General features: G+C 42.6%; 1 protein-coding gene across 1 annotated transcript in view; it reads left to right on the top strand.

The window, feature by feature from the left end:
* The first annotated feature begins 1,617 nt into the window (after positions 1 to 1,617).
* The window catches only part of LOC115210782 (integrator complex subunit 7-like), a 67,173-nt gene continuing 52,362 nt past the window's right edge, over positions 1,618 to 16,428 (top strand). Inside the window, exons 1-5 of the mRNA XM_029779509.2 lie at positions 1,618 to 1,812; positions 2,285 to 2,414; positions 8,232 to 8,378; positions 11,919 to 12,056; positions 15,088 to 15,217. Coding sequence (XP_029635369.1) covers positions 1,725 to 1,812; positions 2,285 to 2,414; positions 8,232 to 8,378; positions 11,919 to 12,056; positions 15,088 to 15,217 — 633 coding nt within the window. The 5' untranslated portion in view covers positions 1,618 to 1,724. The remainder of the gene's footprint in view (positions 1,813 to 2,284; positions 2,415 to 8,231; positions 8,379 to 11,918; positions 12,057 to 15,087; positions 15,218 to 16,428) is intronic.

The following is a 16,428-nucleotide window of genomic DNA, read 5'->3' as shown; positions in this document are numbered from 1 at the left end:
AAAATTAAATTGGTTTTAGTTATGTTTCAGGGTTTCAAAAATTTTGGATGAATTAGTTATTTACACATGTCTTTACACATAGGTTATTTACACATAGGCGCAGGAGTGGCTGTGTGGTAAGTAGCTTTCTAACTAACCACATGGTTCCAGGTTCAGTCCCACTGCGTGGCATCTTGGGCAAGTGTTTTCTGCTATAGCCCCGGGCTGACCAATGCCTTGTGAGTAGATTTGGTAGATGGACACTGAAAGAAGCCTGTTGTATATATGTATATATATATAAGTGTGTGTGTATATGTTTGTGTGTCTGTGTTTGTCCCCCTAGCATTGCTTGACAACCGATGCTGGTGTGTTTACGTCCCCGTCACTTAGCGGTTCGGCAAAACAGACCGATAGAATAAGTACTGGGCTTACAAAGAATAAGTCCCGGGGTCGATTTGCTCGACTAAAGGCGGTGCTCTAGCATGGCCGCAGTCAAATGACTGAAACAAGTAAAAGAGTAAAAGAGTATGTCTAACTCAGACTGGATTGTTGATTACATTATCTGATTTCTGTTCAGAAATTTTAAACAGTGTTTGAGAAAGCTGTTATAGTAATAAACGGCTATTACTAAAGCTGTTTGAGTAATAGTGATTTATTTTGAAGTTACAGAAAGGAAATATATTTTAGAGATCAGAAATAGTGCAATGATATTCATACAAAAATTGTCAATGACTGGAATCTGCTCAATTTTATTTCAACCAATGCTTTTGTTAATAATTGTATCAAAGGTACTGAGTTGTTAGAAGCGATTGGTGTCAAACAAGATTCTTTAACTGTATTTAGTTTTAGCTGTCTTAGTTCAAATTCTATCACTGGCATAAAGGTATTTGGTGAGCTGGCAGAATCGTTAGCACGCCGGGCGAAATGCTAAGCGGTATTTCGTCTGCCGTTACGTTCTGAGTTCAAATTCCGCCGAGGTCGACTTTACCTTTCATCCTTTCGGGGTCGATAAATAAAGTACCAGTTACGCACTGGAATCGATATAATCGACTTAATCCATTTGTCTGTCTTTGTTTGTCCCCTCTGTGTTTAGCCCCTTGTGGGTAATAAAGAAATAGGTATTTCGACTGCCGTTACGTTCTGAGTTCAAATTCCGCCTAGGTCAACTTTATCTTTCATCCTTTCGGGGTCGATAAATAAAGTACCAGTTACGCACTGGAGTCGATATAATCGACTTAATCCATTTGTCTGTCCTTGTTTGTCCCCTTTGTGTTTAGCCCCTTGTGGGTAATAAAGAAATAGGTATTTCGTCTGCCGTTACGTTCTGAGTTCAAATTCAGCCTAGGTCGACTTTACCTTTCATTCTTTCGGGGTCGATAAATAAAGTACCAGTTACGCACTGGAGTCGATATAATCGACTTAATCCATTTGTCTGTCTTTGTTTGTCCCCTCTATGTTTAGCCCCTTGTGGGTAGTAAAGAAATAGGTATTACGTTTTCTATTATATGAATCAATTTCAGTATTTGACTAATAGCTTATTGTAATAAACCAAGAGGATGAAAAAATATAGCTGATACCATAACATAGGGGCGTCAACTGCCCAAATCTATAAAAGTCGGAGAAAAAGTGACCTACTGAGCAAATAAATTTCAAAGGGAAATAATTCTACCATGCAAATTACATGAGTTACCGTTCTTAGCCGGTTGATAATTTACTGCGGGACTTGCTTTACAAATCCAAACATCATGGCGAACAACGGAACCCGTCCTTACGACACAAACACTTCGTCGCAAGAACAAGATGCTAACTCTGCTTTGATCGAGTTAGACAAAGGTAAGGTCCTTATTTTTTAAACATATATATTTTTGAACTGCATTTTGTTGTTCTCTGTAGTAACACAGTTATATAAAAACAGTCGAAAGTCATCGCACATTGTTAATACAACTCAAATCGGCGACCGGTATATGATAATAATAATAATAATGAAATTATTGTATACAGTGCTCAGGTGCACCACAACTTATCAAAAGTGCGTATAAAGCATGTGCAGTAATGTACAAATGTCAGGGAAGTGAACAATGTATGAGTCAGATACATGCTTGTGTGTGTATGGAGGGGGGGAAATCAGGAAGCATGGAAGGTTTGAAGGATGCAGTGCTCCGACAACTAACAACTGATGCCGAATCATAAAAAATGAAGAAAAAAAAGCTATTTAGGTTTTTATATTATTGTTTCTCAAGAAATACTTTCCTTAATTTACCGTCTTTATTTATTATTTGTTTATTTTTTTGTTTTTGTTTTTCAGGTTTGAGGTCCCAGAAAATCGGAGATCAATGTGAAGCTGTGGTGAGGTTTCCGCGGCTGTTTGAAAAATATCCCTTCCCGATTCTCGTAAATTCAGCCCTTTTGAAATTGGCTGAAGTATTCAGAGCAGGGTGAGTTGTTGTCATTTATTGCAAATGGATGATGGAGTTGGCAAAATGCTTTACATTATCTCATATGCAGTAATACCACACGTTTTTGTGTTCATAATATCACATATTGCTCAAAACATGATTCTTTTAGATTGTTTCCGTTTATGTTGTGTAGCACCAATTGATTCTGTTTCAGAAGACCCATCGTACATAATTCATCAAGCATTTCATCAACACACAATTCGGTACTACTTAAGAACAGTGGCCCCGGTGAGCGCACTCGCGTGGTCGCGCATCCGCACTAGCTAGTCGTGACTAGTCGATCCTACAACGACTACCTAGCAAAGTAAATAAAACATAAAATAAATTATTTTTTTACACAAAATAAATAAAACACAAAAACACAGTAAATAATTTTTTAAACAAAGTAAATAACACAAAATCACAAAGTAAGGATCGACTAGTCACGACTAGCTAGTGTGGATGCGCGATTATGTGAGTGCGCGAACCGGGACCACTGTTCTCAGGTAGTACCACACAATCCTAGCACCTGCTTGTAGTCATGCGTTCGTCTAGTCTGCGAACACAGTACGTTCTGTTTCTATTAACTTCAATGGACATACTGTGTCTGTATGAAAATATCTGTCTTAGTAAAATATGTTTTCACTTATTTGACTAGTTTCTGTTGGCTACACTTAGCTGAGGATATCTAATAAAACTTAAACAAATCCGAAGTTGTTTCCTCTACTTGTCAAGATCAGATTAAGATTATCGGCACAGAAGCCAGTCAAGGCGGCGCTGGCATCGGCCACGTTCGGATGGTGCTTTTTATGTGCCACCGGCACAGGCACAGGTATCATAATAGTACTTGTGATACCTGTGCGTGTGCCGGTGGCACATAAAAAGCACCATCCGAACGTGGCCAATGCCAGCGCAGCCTCGACTGGCTTCTGTGCCGGTGGCACATAAAAAGCACCATCCGAACGTGGCCATTGCCAGCGCAGCCTCGACTGGCTTCTGTGCCGGTGGCACATAAAAAGCACCATCCGAACGTGGCCATTGCCAGCGCCGCCTTGACTGGCTTCTGTGCTGGTGGCACATAAAAAGCACCATCCGAACGTGGCCAATGCCAGCGCAGCCTCGACTGGCTTCTGTGCCGGTGGCACATAAAAAGCACCATCCGAACGTGGCCATTGCCAGCGCCGCCTTGACTGGCTTCTGTGCTGGTGGCACATAAAAAGCACCATCCGAACGTGGCCAATGCCAGCGCAGCCTCGACTGGCTTCTGTGCCGGTGGCACATAAAAAGCACCATCCGAACGTGGCCATTGCCAGCGCAGCCTCGACTGGCTTCTGTGCCGGTGGCACATAAAAAGCACCATCCGAACGTGGCCATTGCCAGCGCCGCCTTGACTGGCTTCTGTGCTGGTGGCACATAAAAAGCACCATCCGAACGTGGCCAATGCCAGCGCAGCCTCGACTGGCTTCTGTGCCGGTGGCACATAAAAAGCACCATCCGAACGTGGCCATTGCCAGCGCAGCCTCGACTGGCTTCTGTGCCGGTGGCACATAAAAAGCACCATCCGAACGTGGCCATTGCCAGCGCCGCCTTGACTGGCTTCTGTGCTGGTGGCACATAAAAAGCACCATCCGAACGTGGCCAATGCCAGCGCAGCCTCGACTGGCTTCTGTGCCGGTGGCACATAAAAAGCACCATCCGAACGTGGCCATTGCCAGCGCCGCCTTGACTGGCTTCTGTGCTGGTGGCACATAAAAAGCACCATCCGAACGTGGCCAATGCCAGCGCAGCCTCGACTGGCTTCTGTGCCGGTGGCACATAAAAAGCACCATCCGAACGTGGCCATTGCCAGCGCTGCCTCGACTGGCTTCTGTGCCGGTGGCACATAAAAAGCACCATCCGAACGTGGCCATTGCCAGCGCCGCCTTGACTGGCTTCTGTGCTGGTGGCACATAAAAAGCACCATCCGAACGTGGCCAATGCCAGCGCAGCCTCGACTGGCTTCTGTGCCGGTGGCACATAAAAAGCACCATCCGAACGTGGCCATTGCCAGCGCTGCCTCGACTGGCTTCTGTGCCGGTGGCACATAAAAAGCACCATCCGAACGTGGCCATTGCCAGCGCCGCCTTGACTGGCTTCTGTGCCGGTGGCACATAAAAAGCACCATCCGAACATGGCCATTGCCAGCGCCGCCTTGACTGGCTTCTGTGCCGGTGGCACATAAAAAGCACCATCCGAACGTGGCCATTGCCAGCGCTGCCTAGACTGGCTTCTGTGCCGGTGGCACATAAAAAGCACCATCCGAACGTGGCCTTTGCCAGCGCTGCCTCGACTGGCTTCTGTGCCGGTGGCACATAAAAAGCACCATCCGAACGTGGCCATTGCCAGCGCTGCCTCGACTGGCTTCTGTGCCGGTGGCACATAAAAAGCACCATCCAAACGTGGCCGATGCCAGCGCCGCCTTGGCTGGCTTCCGTGCCGGTGGCATGTTAAAAGCACCAACCGATCGTGGCCGATGCCAGACCCCCCGGCACCTGTGCAGGTGGCACGTAAAAAGTACCCACTACACTCACGGAGTGGTTGGCGTTAGGAAGGGCATCCAGCTGTAGAAACACTGCCAGATCAGGTTGGAGCCTGGTGCAGCCCCTGGCTTCCCAGACCCCGGTCGAACCATCCAACCCATGCTAGCACGGAATATGGATGTTAAACGATGATGATGATGATGATGATTGATCTCATGTTTTCTTTCCTTCATCACATAGGTATTATTATTTAAATAAATGTTTCTTGGCACTAACTTTACTGTGAGACTAAAGTTAGACTATTCATATCATGTTGCATCTGTTGGTGGTTGTGACAGTCAGAAAGAATGGATTTGGACTTCTTAAGCTCTATTAAAGGTGGATAGCAAGACAGCTCAGAGTTTGAGCTAAATATAGCAGTCAGCTCTAAGTCTGTTCTTACTAGGCTGATCTGTTAACAAAAGTACCCTATTTGTAATAATCCTAACCTTTTTATACATCATCATCATCATTGTTCGACCGTGGTCGAGACAATGGAATTTACCATGCTACGTCAGACTTCACTGTCCATCATGGCATTACGGAGGTACTGTTGCTGGATGCTTGTATCCCTGGAGATTACATCAGGGTAGAAGAGTGTGCGCCCTCTGGCATTGCGAGTAGATGGCTTCCAGAGGAGGAGAGTAGAAATTACCTCTTTTTCAGCTCTACAAATGTATTACATTTTATACATAGTGTATTTAGAATTAAGTTACTCAGTGTGTCCTTCCTTTTTTGAGATGATTATATGTGAATTGAGATTTGGTTGCTATTACAAGCGGTTCAAGAGATTGCATGAAGACTCTCACTTGTTCAATGTAATATTTTTGTTAATAGCTCCAGATCAACTCTGGTTAAGAAGACAAATGACTGAGGATACCATGTCTTTTGTGACTGTAATATGGATTCCATGTTTAATAGGTTCTTATCTCTTGTTTTTTGTACATCATCATCATCGTTTAGCGTCCGCTTTCCATGCTAGCATGGGTTGGACGGTTCAACTGGGGTCTGGGAAGCCAGGAGGCTGCGCCAAGCTCCAGTCTGATCTGGCAGTGTTTCTACAGCTGGATGCCCTTCCTAACGCCAACCACTCCGTGAGTGTAGTGGGTGCTTTTTATGTGCCACCGACACAGGTGCCAGACGAGGCTGGCGAACGGCCATGCTCGGATGGTGTTTTTTACGTGCCACCAGCACGGAGGCCAGGCGAGGCTGGCACGGCCACGATTATATTTATGGTTCCTTCTCATGACTTTCCTCACACATATACCGGCACTGGAATCTATCATTACTACCTCATCAGACCAAAATTATCTTTGTTCATGCATTCACACATACCCATACAATCTATAGTACATGATACCCCTCATACCCAACTCCCCAGTGTATCTGGAACTCGTATGCAAGCACCCCTTGGAAGTCTGGTTCCAGTTTAGGATCTAGGAAATGGATGAGCTCTCCTTGAGGCTTTTTTCTACTAATAAAGTATATGTGTTTGTGTTTCCTTGTCCTTAACATTGCAGGCTAAATGTATATGAACATCACTGTCATATAAGCAATGTTGTCTGTTTGCAGTCTCCTGTGAAGACATGTAGAGGAAAATATTATCTTACTTGGAAACAGGAGAGAACTGAAGACAGAAAGAGCATCTGGCCATAGAAAATCTGTTTCAGTGAATCCCAACTCACCCATCAAAGCATGGAAAAGTAGTCTTGAAAATGATGATGATGATGATGATGATAATGATACACAATCTATCATGGTCGTGGCTGATGCTGGTGTCACATAACTGGCACCCGTGCTGGTGGCATGTAGAAAGCTCTCTTCAAACCATGGGCCTCACTGCGGTTTATAAGTGACCAAGACTGTTAGTGATATGCCATGCTTGAGTAGAAGACTCGTCAAGCCAAGTGAAATCATTGTTGTGGCTGATGTCAGTGTCATGTAACTGACACCCATGGTGATGACACATAAAAAGCACCCATTACACTCTTGGCGTGGTTGCATGAGGAAGGACATCCAGCTGTAGAAACCATGCCAAGTTAGACTGGAACTTGGTGCAGCTCTCTGGCTTATCAGTTCCAGTCAAACCATCTAACCCATGCCAGCATAGAAAGCAGGTGTTAAATGATGATGATGATGGATTTCTGTAGAAAACAGACATTGGATTAACCAATAAAAAAAACTCTATGTGGTTGTTTGTCTTCCTAAACAATATGTCCAGATTTCTACAAATGACACCCTACCGTCTTGAAACAGACAAAGGTATACTAAATAATGTCATCCCAAATACACAGTGTGTAGAAAAATAGACCAAAGGGCCACTCTACCAAAGTTGATGAAGGGTTAAACATTAAAAAGATATCTTGTACTAGCCTATCCATCCTATGACAGAAAATACTAATGGTGAAATTTTGAAGTTAATCATCACCATCATCAACATGCTGGCATGGGTTGGATGGCTTGACAGAAACCAGCAAGGCCAGGAGCCTCACCATGTTCCATAGTCTATTTTGGGTTGGTTCTACAGCTGGATGCCCTTCCTAATGCCAGTCACTCCACAGACTGTACTGGGTGGGCCATAATAGTTTCTAATCAGGTGAAACAAAATAAAAGTTGTTGATGATTAAAAGCTTTTAACTCTTCTAAATGTTTAAGTTGTTACTGTTTAGCCTTTTAGCTAAGATTTGTCCACATTTTGAGATAGACAAGAGGTCATTTACTAATGATTTATTTCCATTAAAGCAAAGTAAAGACAAAGATTTTGTTTAATACGGATCATCTCAGTCTTTTCACATCACAGTTTCATCATCATATACCTGGGTTTGCTTCTTCCATGCTGGCATGGATTAGACAAGATTTGTTGGTTAGTATAGTATTTTGTGATAGGATGCCCTTCTTGGTTTCCACTGGAGGTATTTATTCTCTTGGTCTTTTGCTTGTCAAACCTGTTTTCACAGTAGCTGTAAACATCAACACCATCTATAAAAAGGCATTTAAAAAAAAATTTTAACACGTGCAAAACACAGACGAAAAGAAACTTTTGCATGTGCACACACACACACACACATCTATATATGCTATGGGCATCCACACATTTTTGCCTACTCATTTCACTCTCAACACATCAGCCAGCCTGAAGGTCTGGAAACAGACACTTTTCACATCATAATTTTTACAAAACTAATGTGTTTGCATTTGATACTTTTTATGATTTTATAACAGGTTTCTGTGCATTTTTTCTGTTTTTGTTCATTTTTAGGAGCAATTTCATTCGGTTATGCATCCTCCGTGTGACACAGCAGGCTGAGAAACACCTGGACAAAGTGCTCAATGTTGATGACTTCATACGGCGCATATTTTCTGTTATACACAGCAATGATCCAATTGCTCGTGCCATTACATTGCGGTAAGTAATCAGGCTTACAACCACAGGCTTCTCTATAATGCTTACTGGAGGAAGTGCTTCATTGTAAAGCTATTGGTCAAAGAAACTTGTGTCGTGAATACATAAACAGTGAAACAACAATGACATGCAAACTATACTCTCTTTACTCTTTTACTTGTTTCTGTCATTTGACTGTGGCCATGCTGGAGCACTGCCTTTAGTCGAGCAAATCGACCCCAGGACTTATTCTATTGGTCTCTTTTGCCGAACTGCTAAGTCACGGGGACATAAACACACCAGCATCGGTTGTCAAGCGATGTTGGGGGGACAAACACAGAAACACACACAAATATATATATATACATATATATGATGAGCTTCTTTCAGTTTCCATCTACCAAATCCACTCACAAAGCTTTGGTCGGCCCGAGGCTATAGTAGAAGATACTTGCCCAAGGGTGCCACGCAGTGGGACTGAACCCGGAACTATGTGGTTGGTAAGCAAGCTACTTACCACACAGCCACACCTATAGCCATGTTTTATCAAATGGTGTTAATGAGGGGTTAGCGACCATGAGACTACCTGTTATTTTAATAAATTCTTTGAGAATGGTTGGATTAATGTTGTTGATGTTCTGTTTGAACATCTGCATTTCGATGATTTTGGGGAAAAAATTTGGGAGTGAGGAATATCCAGAAGTTTGATTTTTTTTTGTGGGAGAATGGATAGAGCTTGTTGGTTGAGGAGATGACCGAGAGGAGAATTACCATGGATGAATGTATGAGATGAGTTTAGATATTTTCAGTGTTGGTATGCAAATAGCTAACACTGAAGAGCAGAAGCTGTTGTAGTAGTGGTAGATGAAGCAGAGTGATGGGACAGCATGCCTGTAGGTCTGGCATTGGAGTAGGTTGATGTGTGGGTCCTTGATAACCATTCATTCAAATGGCTTTCTGTTAGGTGTGACCTGTAAAGATGTTGTGTGTAACAACAGTGCTGTCACAGATGTACAAAGTTGGATGTGTGATTGTATTATTACATATTAACAGAAGTGTGACTCTGGTGTTGGGGTGTTAACAGAAATTTGACTATCCCTCTTATGACACTTGTGAAGACCTGTTGAGGCAGAGGCAAGTGTGTGACACTTTGTGAAGACCTGTTGAGGCAGAGGCAAGTGTGTGACACTTGTGGAGACCTGTTGAGGCAAGTGTGTGACACGCGTGACACTTGTGAAGACCTGTTGAGGCAAGTGAAAATCAAACCAAATCAAAATAGATGAACATCAATGGAATTTGTATCTTTGTGGTTCCAGTACCGGTGGCACACAAGAAAACCATCCGATCGTGGCCGTTCGCCAGCCACATCTGGCACCTGTGTCGGTGGCACATAAAGACACCATCCGAAGACCCGCGACGCAGACAGTCCACCTGTGCATACCTTCCTTCTTGTGACACTTGTGAAGACCTGTTGAGGCAAGTGACACTTGTGAAGACCTGTTGAGGCAAGTGAAAATCAAATCAAATCAAAACAAATCAAAATAGATGAACATAAATGGAATTTGTATCTTTGTGGTACCAGTGCCGGTGGCACACAAGAAAATCATCCGAACGTGGCCGTAGCCAGTACCGCATAGACTGGCCTCCGTGCTTTGGGGACGTAACAAACACCATCCGATCGTGGCCGTCCGCCAGCCTCATCTGGCACCTGTGTCGGTGGCACATAAAAACACCATCCGAGCGTGGCCGTCTGCCAGCCTCGTCTGGCACCTGCCAGCCTCATCTGGCACCTGTGTCGGTGGCACATAAAAACACCATCCGAGCGTGGCCGTCTGCCAGCCTCGTCTGGCACCTGTGTCGGTGGCACATAAAAACACCATCCGAGCGTGGCCGTTCGCCAGCCTCGTCTGGCACCTGTGTCGGTGGCACATAAAATCACCCACTACACTCTCGGAGTGGTTGGCGTTAGGAAGGGCATCCAGCTGTAGAAACACTGCCAGATCTGACTGGCCTGGTGCAGCCTTCGGGCTCCCCAGACCCCAGTTGAACCGTCCAACCCATGCTAGCATGGAGAACGGACGCTAAATGATGATGATGATGATGATGATAGAGTGCAACAACAGCTGTTATAAGCATTTAATACAAGGATGCTCAAACTACTTTCTTAAAATTCAATTTCTTTGAAGCTGAAGTATTTTCTGTCTCAGAAGAGAAAGGCTAGTCTTTGGGAAGTAGTTTATATGTTGACTATGAGATTTCCAAGGATTTGTGAGAACTAGCATTTATTATGATGATCATGTCATGCTAAGATCTAATGTCTTAAAAAGTATTACAGCAAGTATGTCTAGAATGCTTGAGCTTAGGAATCATTGATTACATAAATATTTCTCTGATTTAATTTTCTTCATCATCATAATCATCATCGTTTAGCATCCGCTTTCCATGCTGGCATGGGTTGGACAGTGCAACTGGGGTCTGGGAAGCCAGAAGGCTGCACCAGACCCAGTCTGATCTGGCAATGTTTCTATGGCTGAATGCCCTTCCTAACGCCAACCACTCCATGAGTGTAGTGGGTGCTTTTTACGTGCCACTGGCACAGGTGCCAGACGAGGCTGGCAAACGGCCACGAGCGGATGGTGCTTTTTACGTGCCACCAGCACGGAGGCCAGGCAAGGCTGGCAAGTTTTAATTAATTCCTTTGTCACCAGATGATGACTCAAAGAAGTACCAGTTGATGCATAGGGCAGAACAGAGGAAAAGTTAGAGACTTAAAGCATAGAGAACAACTGTTTCTATCAGAAAACCTGTTGCAAAGCTCAGACAAGATTTGTGGCTAGAGCCAGGTTCCAGCTAGATGGAAGGTAACATAGTAGTGGAATGGTAGTGTATACAAAGCCATAAAAGTCTAGAGACAGGTCTGGAAAGATCAGAAGAAATGATGGTGGGAGATAAGGAACAATTTTGAGCTCACAACCGTTAGACAGTGAGTTCAATTTCAGAACTAGGCTTTGAGCAAGACACTTTCATGTTGCTCCAGTTCACTCCGCTGTAGAAGTGAGTTGAGATGTCACTGGTACCAAACCTTTGCCTTTCTGTTGGATAACATTGGTGGGGTGGCACAGGGAGCCTGGTATGCATGGATGACTGCTGGTCTTCTATAAACAACTTTGCCCGGACATGTGCCTTGGATGGAAACTTTCTAAGTGCAATCTCATGGTCATTCATGATTGCAGAGGATCTTTACCCTTTTACTATGGGAGGATCAGGTGTTCTAGATTGCAAGGCTATATGTACAGAAAGATAGCTGTGCATTTGAATTTGCAGGTGCCAAAAAAAGAAGGTTTTAGAAATATTACAAGAGCTTGTTGAATGGAGGGTGAATAATTATCAATTGTATCTTTAAAAAAAAAACACAGAATGACATAAAACCTTTTGGGTGGAAGTTTCTGTATTGTGTGTCAGCACTTCCACTTTTCAGTTTTTCTAACATGTTATGGGGTTTGCCATTGTCATTGTGACTCTCATGATTTTGGATAAATATATCTTACAATGGTCCTTTTATAGAACGCTTGGGAGTGTTGCCAGCATCATCACTGAGAAAACTACAGTGCATCACAGCATCGTGGTCAGTCTTGACTCCCATGATGCAATTGAAGTGGATGCAGCAGTCTATGCTGCCCAGAGATTTGCAGCTCGCTCCAAGTAAGATTTCTCTTGTTTTTATTCTTTTATATACACTCATCAGTTTACATCCGTTATTTGTTTTCCCTTAACCCTTTAGCATTCAGATTATTCTGTGAAATGTAATGCTTATGTAATCGAATTGTTTTGAATTAATCATGCAAAGACATCGTAGTATAGAAATTTTGAGGATGTAATTGCTTATTCTTAGAATGACATTGTAGGATAAGTATGCAAAGCCAGATCCTGCTAGTTTGAACATAGAACAAGTAGAATATTTGGGCCGGATATGGCTGGTTTAAATGCTAAAGGGTTAAATAGTTCTGCTAGATCCACTTTGACCATATTGAATACAAGGCACAGGTATAGAAGTTCTCATTTTTATTGCAATGTGCATACATCCAAGATTTTCTTTACTCTTTTTACTTGTTTCAGTCATTTGACTGTGGCCATGCTGGAGCACCGCCTTTAATCGAGCAACTCTACCCCGGGACTTATTCTTTTGTAAGCCCAGTACTTATTCTATCGGTCTCTTTTGCCGAACCTCTAAGTAATGGGGACATAAATACACCAGCATCGGTTGTCAAGCAATGCTAGGGGGACAAACACACACACACATATATATATATACATATCCACTCACAAGGCTTTGGTCGGCCCGAGGCTATAGTAGAAGACACTTGCCCAAGGTGCCACGCAGTGGGACTGAACCCGGAACCATGTGGTTGGTAAACAAGCTACTTACCACACACCCACTCCTTTTTTTTTTTTTTTTTTTTGTTAGTGATGTTTTTTTTTTGTTTACTGCAGTGGTTTTCAAATAGTATGTAGCGAGGCGTGTGCCACAGATTTTCAACGATTATTTTTGAACCTTCAGAAAATTCATACAACCACTTGACCATCTTGAAATTATGTTATTTGTAATTTTGTTATTAACTTTGTTATACTCAAGTATGATTAGTAAAACATGGCAAACAGTTTTCTACATTCTTTTTCTTAATTTCAAATTTTTCCAAAATCTTTCTCTCAACTTTCTATGCAAAGTCCACTTGTAATAAATTTTTTGTTTGATGTTTAGTGCCCCACTAAACACTGTAAACATTGAGATCATTGTTGCAAACAGAAGCAGCACTATAAAATTGCTGAGTGTTGTTCACTTGTAGTACTGAGGTCATGTCATCTCATGACTATAGAATACTGAGAGATGGGCTTCACCAGGTTGATAAAAAAATTCATGCTAAGTGATCATCATCATCATTGTTCAACCGTGGTCGAGACAATGGAATTTACCATGCTACGCCAGACTTCACGGTCCATCATGGCATTACGGAGGTCCTGTTGCTGGATGCCTGTATCCCTGGAGATTACATCAGGGTAGGAGAGTGTGCGCCCTCTGGTATTGCGAGTTGATGGCTTCCAGAGAAGAGTAGAAATTACCTCTTTTTCAGCTCTACAACAATGTCCAGCAAACTGGATTCTCTTACCTTTCACAAGAGATGACACAGGTGGTAGTTTCCCATATATTTGCATTTTGGTTGGATGGCGCTTCCACGAGAGATTTTGAGCTCTCATAAGGAGGCGAGTGTAGGTTCCATCCAGCCGCCTCTCAAGCTTCTTTAATAACGTCCAGGTTTCTGAGCCATATAGTAGAATTGGTTCGACTGTGGCTTTGAAGATTTCAAGTTTGAAGTCTCTACTTAGATTTGATGACCAGATCTTATGCATGTCATTACAGGCTGACCAGGCCATACCCTTTCTAGTTAGAAAATCTTTTCCAGATGATGATATGTATGACCCAAGATATTTGTAATCAGAAACCATATTTAAGGGCGCATTGTTGAGAGTATGGATGATGCAATCACTGTTGGACAGGCAATTGCTTATATATTCAGTCTTGGCCTCATTGAGGTAAAGACCTACACAATTTGAGGTTTGTTCAAGAGATTGTAAAAGAGACTGGGCATTGGAGAGAGAATCACTGATAAGAGCGATGTCGTCAGCAAAGTCAGTGTCTGTCAAGTATTCAGCTAGGTGTCTGGAACTTCTTGGTTTTATTTCAAAGCCCTTGCCAGAGATGGTATCAACTGACATACGTAGCACATAATCAACAACAATGATGAAAAGAAATGGGGCGAGTGTGTCTACCTGCAGTATTCCGGCTTTGATTGAGAAAGATGATGTGGTTGTGGGTAATTGATGAATAATGATGAATAGTGGTTGTGGGTACTTAATGACTATTCATATTGTAAAAAATTCCATTTCACGATATACATTTTATTTTGATGTTTACATAAAACACTTTGTTCAATTCAGCTCAGTCTGTTTGGCTAATCAATAGGTTCCATTTCTTATGTACATAACTCAGTGTTTTATTCCATTTACTTTATTATCATACCAGTATGTTTCATAGAGTTGTAGCAATTACAGAGACTTATTTGCTTTAGCAATGTATTTTGATAACCAGATATTCCTCTGTGGTTAACTCTATATTTTATAGGAGTAACACTTACTTTCAAGTAGGTTAAAAAGGATGAATGTGTACTTAACCTTTTCGTTACCAACCCGGCTGAAACCGGCTCTGGCTCTGAGTACAAATGTCTTGTTTTCATAAGTTTTGAATTAAAATCTTCCACCAAACCTTAATGATAACTTAGTTATTTTACTAAATTCTTGTTATATTTAACCCTTTCGTTACTGTATTTTTTTTTTTAGATGCTCTGTGTTTCTTTCAATTACTTTAAATATAACAAAGAATTTAGTAAAATAACTTTGTTATCATTCAGCTGGTGTTAGGAACATAAATTGTGACTAAGGTTTGGTGGAAGATTTTAATTCAAAACTTATAAAAACATGACATTTGTACTCAGGAGCCAGAGCCGGTTTTAGCCGGGTTGGTAATGAAAGGGTTAAAGTAATTCAAAGAAACACAGAGCATCTCAAAATAAATACAGTAACGAAAGAGAAATGAATTTCATGATCTTGTCTTTAATCAAGCACCTTATCCACAAAGCTACTAAATATTAATTTTAAAATGTGTACATCTTTCTTGCAGATTGTTCTCAGCAAGTATCTGTGATCGCATTGCACAGATGATTGAAAAAGTTGAAACCCCTATGGAACTAAAACTACAGCTGATACCAATTCTGCAGCATATGCACCATGATGCGGAAACTGCTGCTAAGGTAAGCTGCACCCTACTGAAAGTTAATTGTGTTATTTTCGAGTTCCCACCGCCAATCTCCGACTTCGCCTGTCTCTGCGGCCCCTTCCATCTGTCATTCTGCAACGGCGCTTGCGGTGGTTTGGCAATGCATGTAGGCGTCCGGTGGGTGAACTGAGCTGTGATGTCCTTCTCCCAACTCCACTTCCCAACTGGAGGAAACACGCGGGCGGGCAGCTAAAGACCTGGGTTACGACTATCAAGGTGGACCTCTCCGTGCTCACGGGACCGCAGGTGGTCGGCCTGCGCTTATGGAAACGTGACTGGCTCGCTATCTCCAGTGAACTGGCGCAGGACCGTCGTGCGTGGGCTGCCATGGTTTGAGATGCCTCAAGGGTGGGAGAAGAAGCTGACTCAACCCGCTCAGGGTGAATGTCGCCACAAGTACAAGTAAGTAAGTAATTGTGGTATTTGGTAGTTACTTACTTGCTTGAAATAGTTGCCAAATCTCTCTCAAATCATAGTCACGCTTGAGTATCTTTAAAAAATGGAAGAAGCGACTGAGTAAAGCTCTCCTAGATGCATGGTCTGGAAAGGAGAAAACAAAAAAAAAAGGAGAAAATGGTAGAGGTAGATTACTTTTGATTATAGATTTGTTCTGTGAGGACCAAACTAGCACTAAACACCAACCATAACTTCCTTTATTCTCCTCTTGCCATTGTGCTGTTTATTATTAGCTCTACTTAAGGTGGTGAACTGGCAGAATCATTAGCACAACGGGTGAAATGCTTAGCAGTATTTCGTCTGCCGTTACGTTCTGAGTTCAAGTTCCACTGAGGTCGACTTTGCCTTTCCTCCTTTCGGGGTCGATAAATTAAGTACCAGTTACGCACTGGGGTCGATGTAATCGACTTAATCCATTTGTCTGTCCTTGTTTGTTCCCTCATTAGCACACTGGACAAAATGCTAAACAGCATTTCATCTGTCTCTGTGTTCTGAGTTCAAACCTCACTGAGGCTGACTTTTCCTTTCCTCCTTTCAAGATTGAGAAAATAAGTACTAGTTGAGCACTAGTCATCAACTAGCACCCCACCTCCCGCCACTAAAAAATGTCAAGCCTTGTGATTATTGGGAAAAAAAAGGATTATTAGTTCTACTTCTAAGGAGGGAGAGCTGACCAAATTGTTAAAGCATTGAAAAAATGCCGTGCAGTATTGGTTGAGACAATTTGCA

This window comes from Octopus sinensis, linkage group LG4 (assembly GCF_006345805.1).
Source record: "Octopus sinensis linkage group LG4, ASM634580v1, whole genome shotgun sequence".
NCBI classification, from domain to species: Eukaryota; Metazoa; Mollusca; class Cephalopoda; order Octopoda; family Octopodidae; genus Octopus; species Octopus sinensis.
The sequence above is the reverse complement of the archived record's forward strand: the minus strand, read 5'-3'. Positions and strand labels throughout refer to the sequence as shown.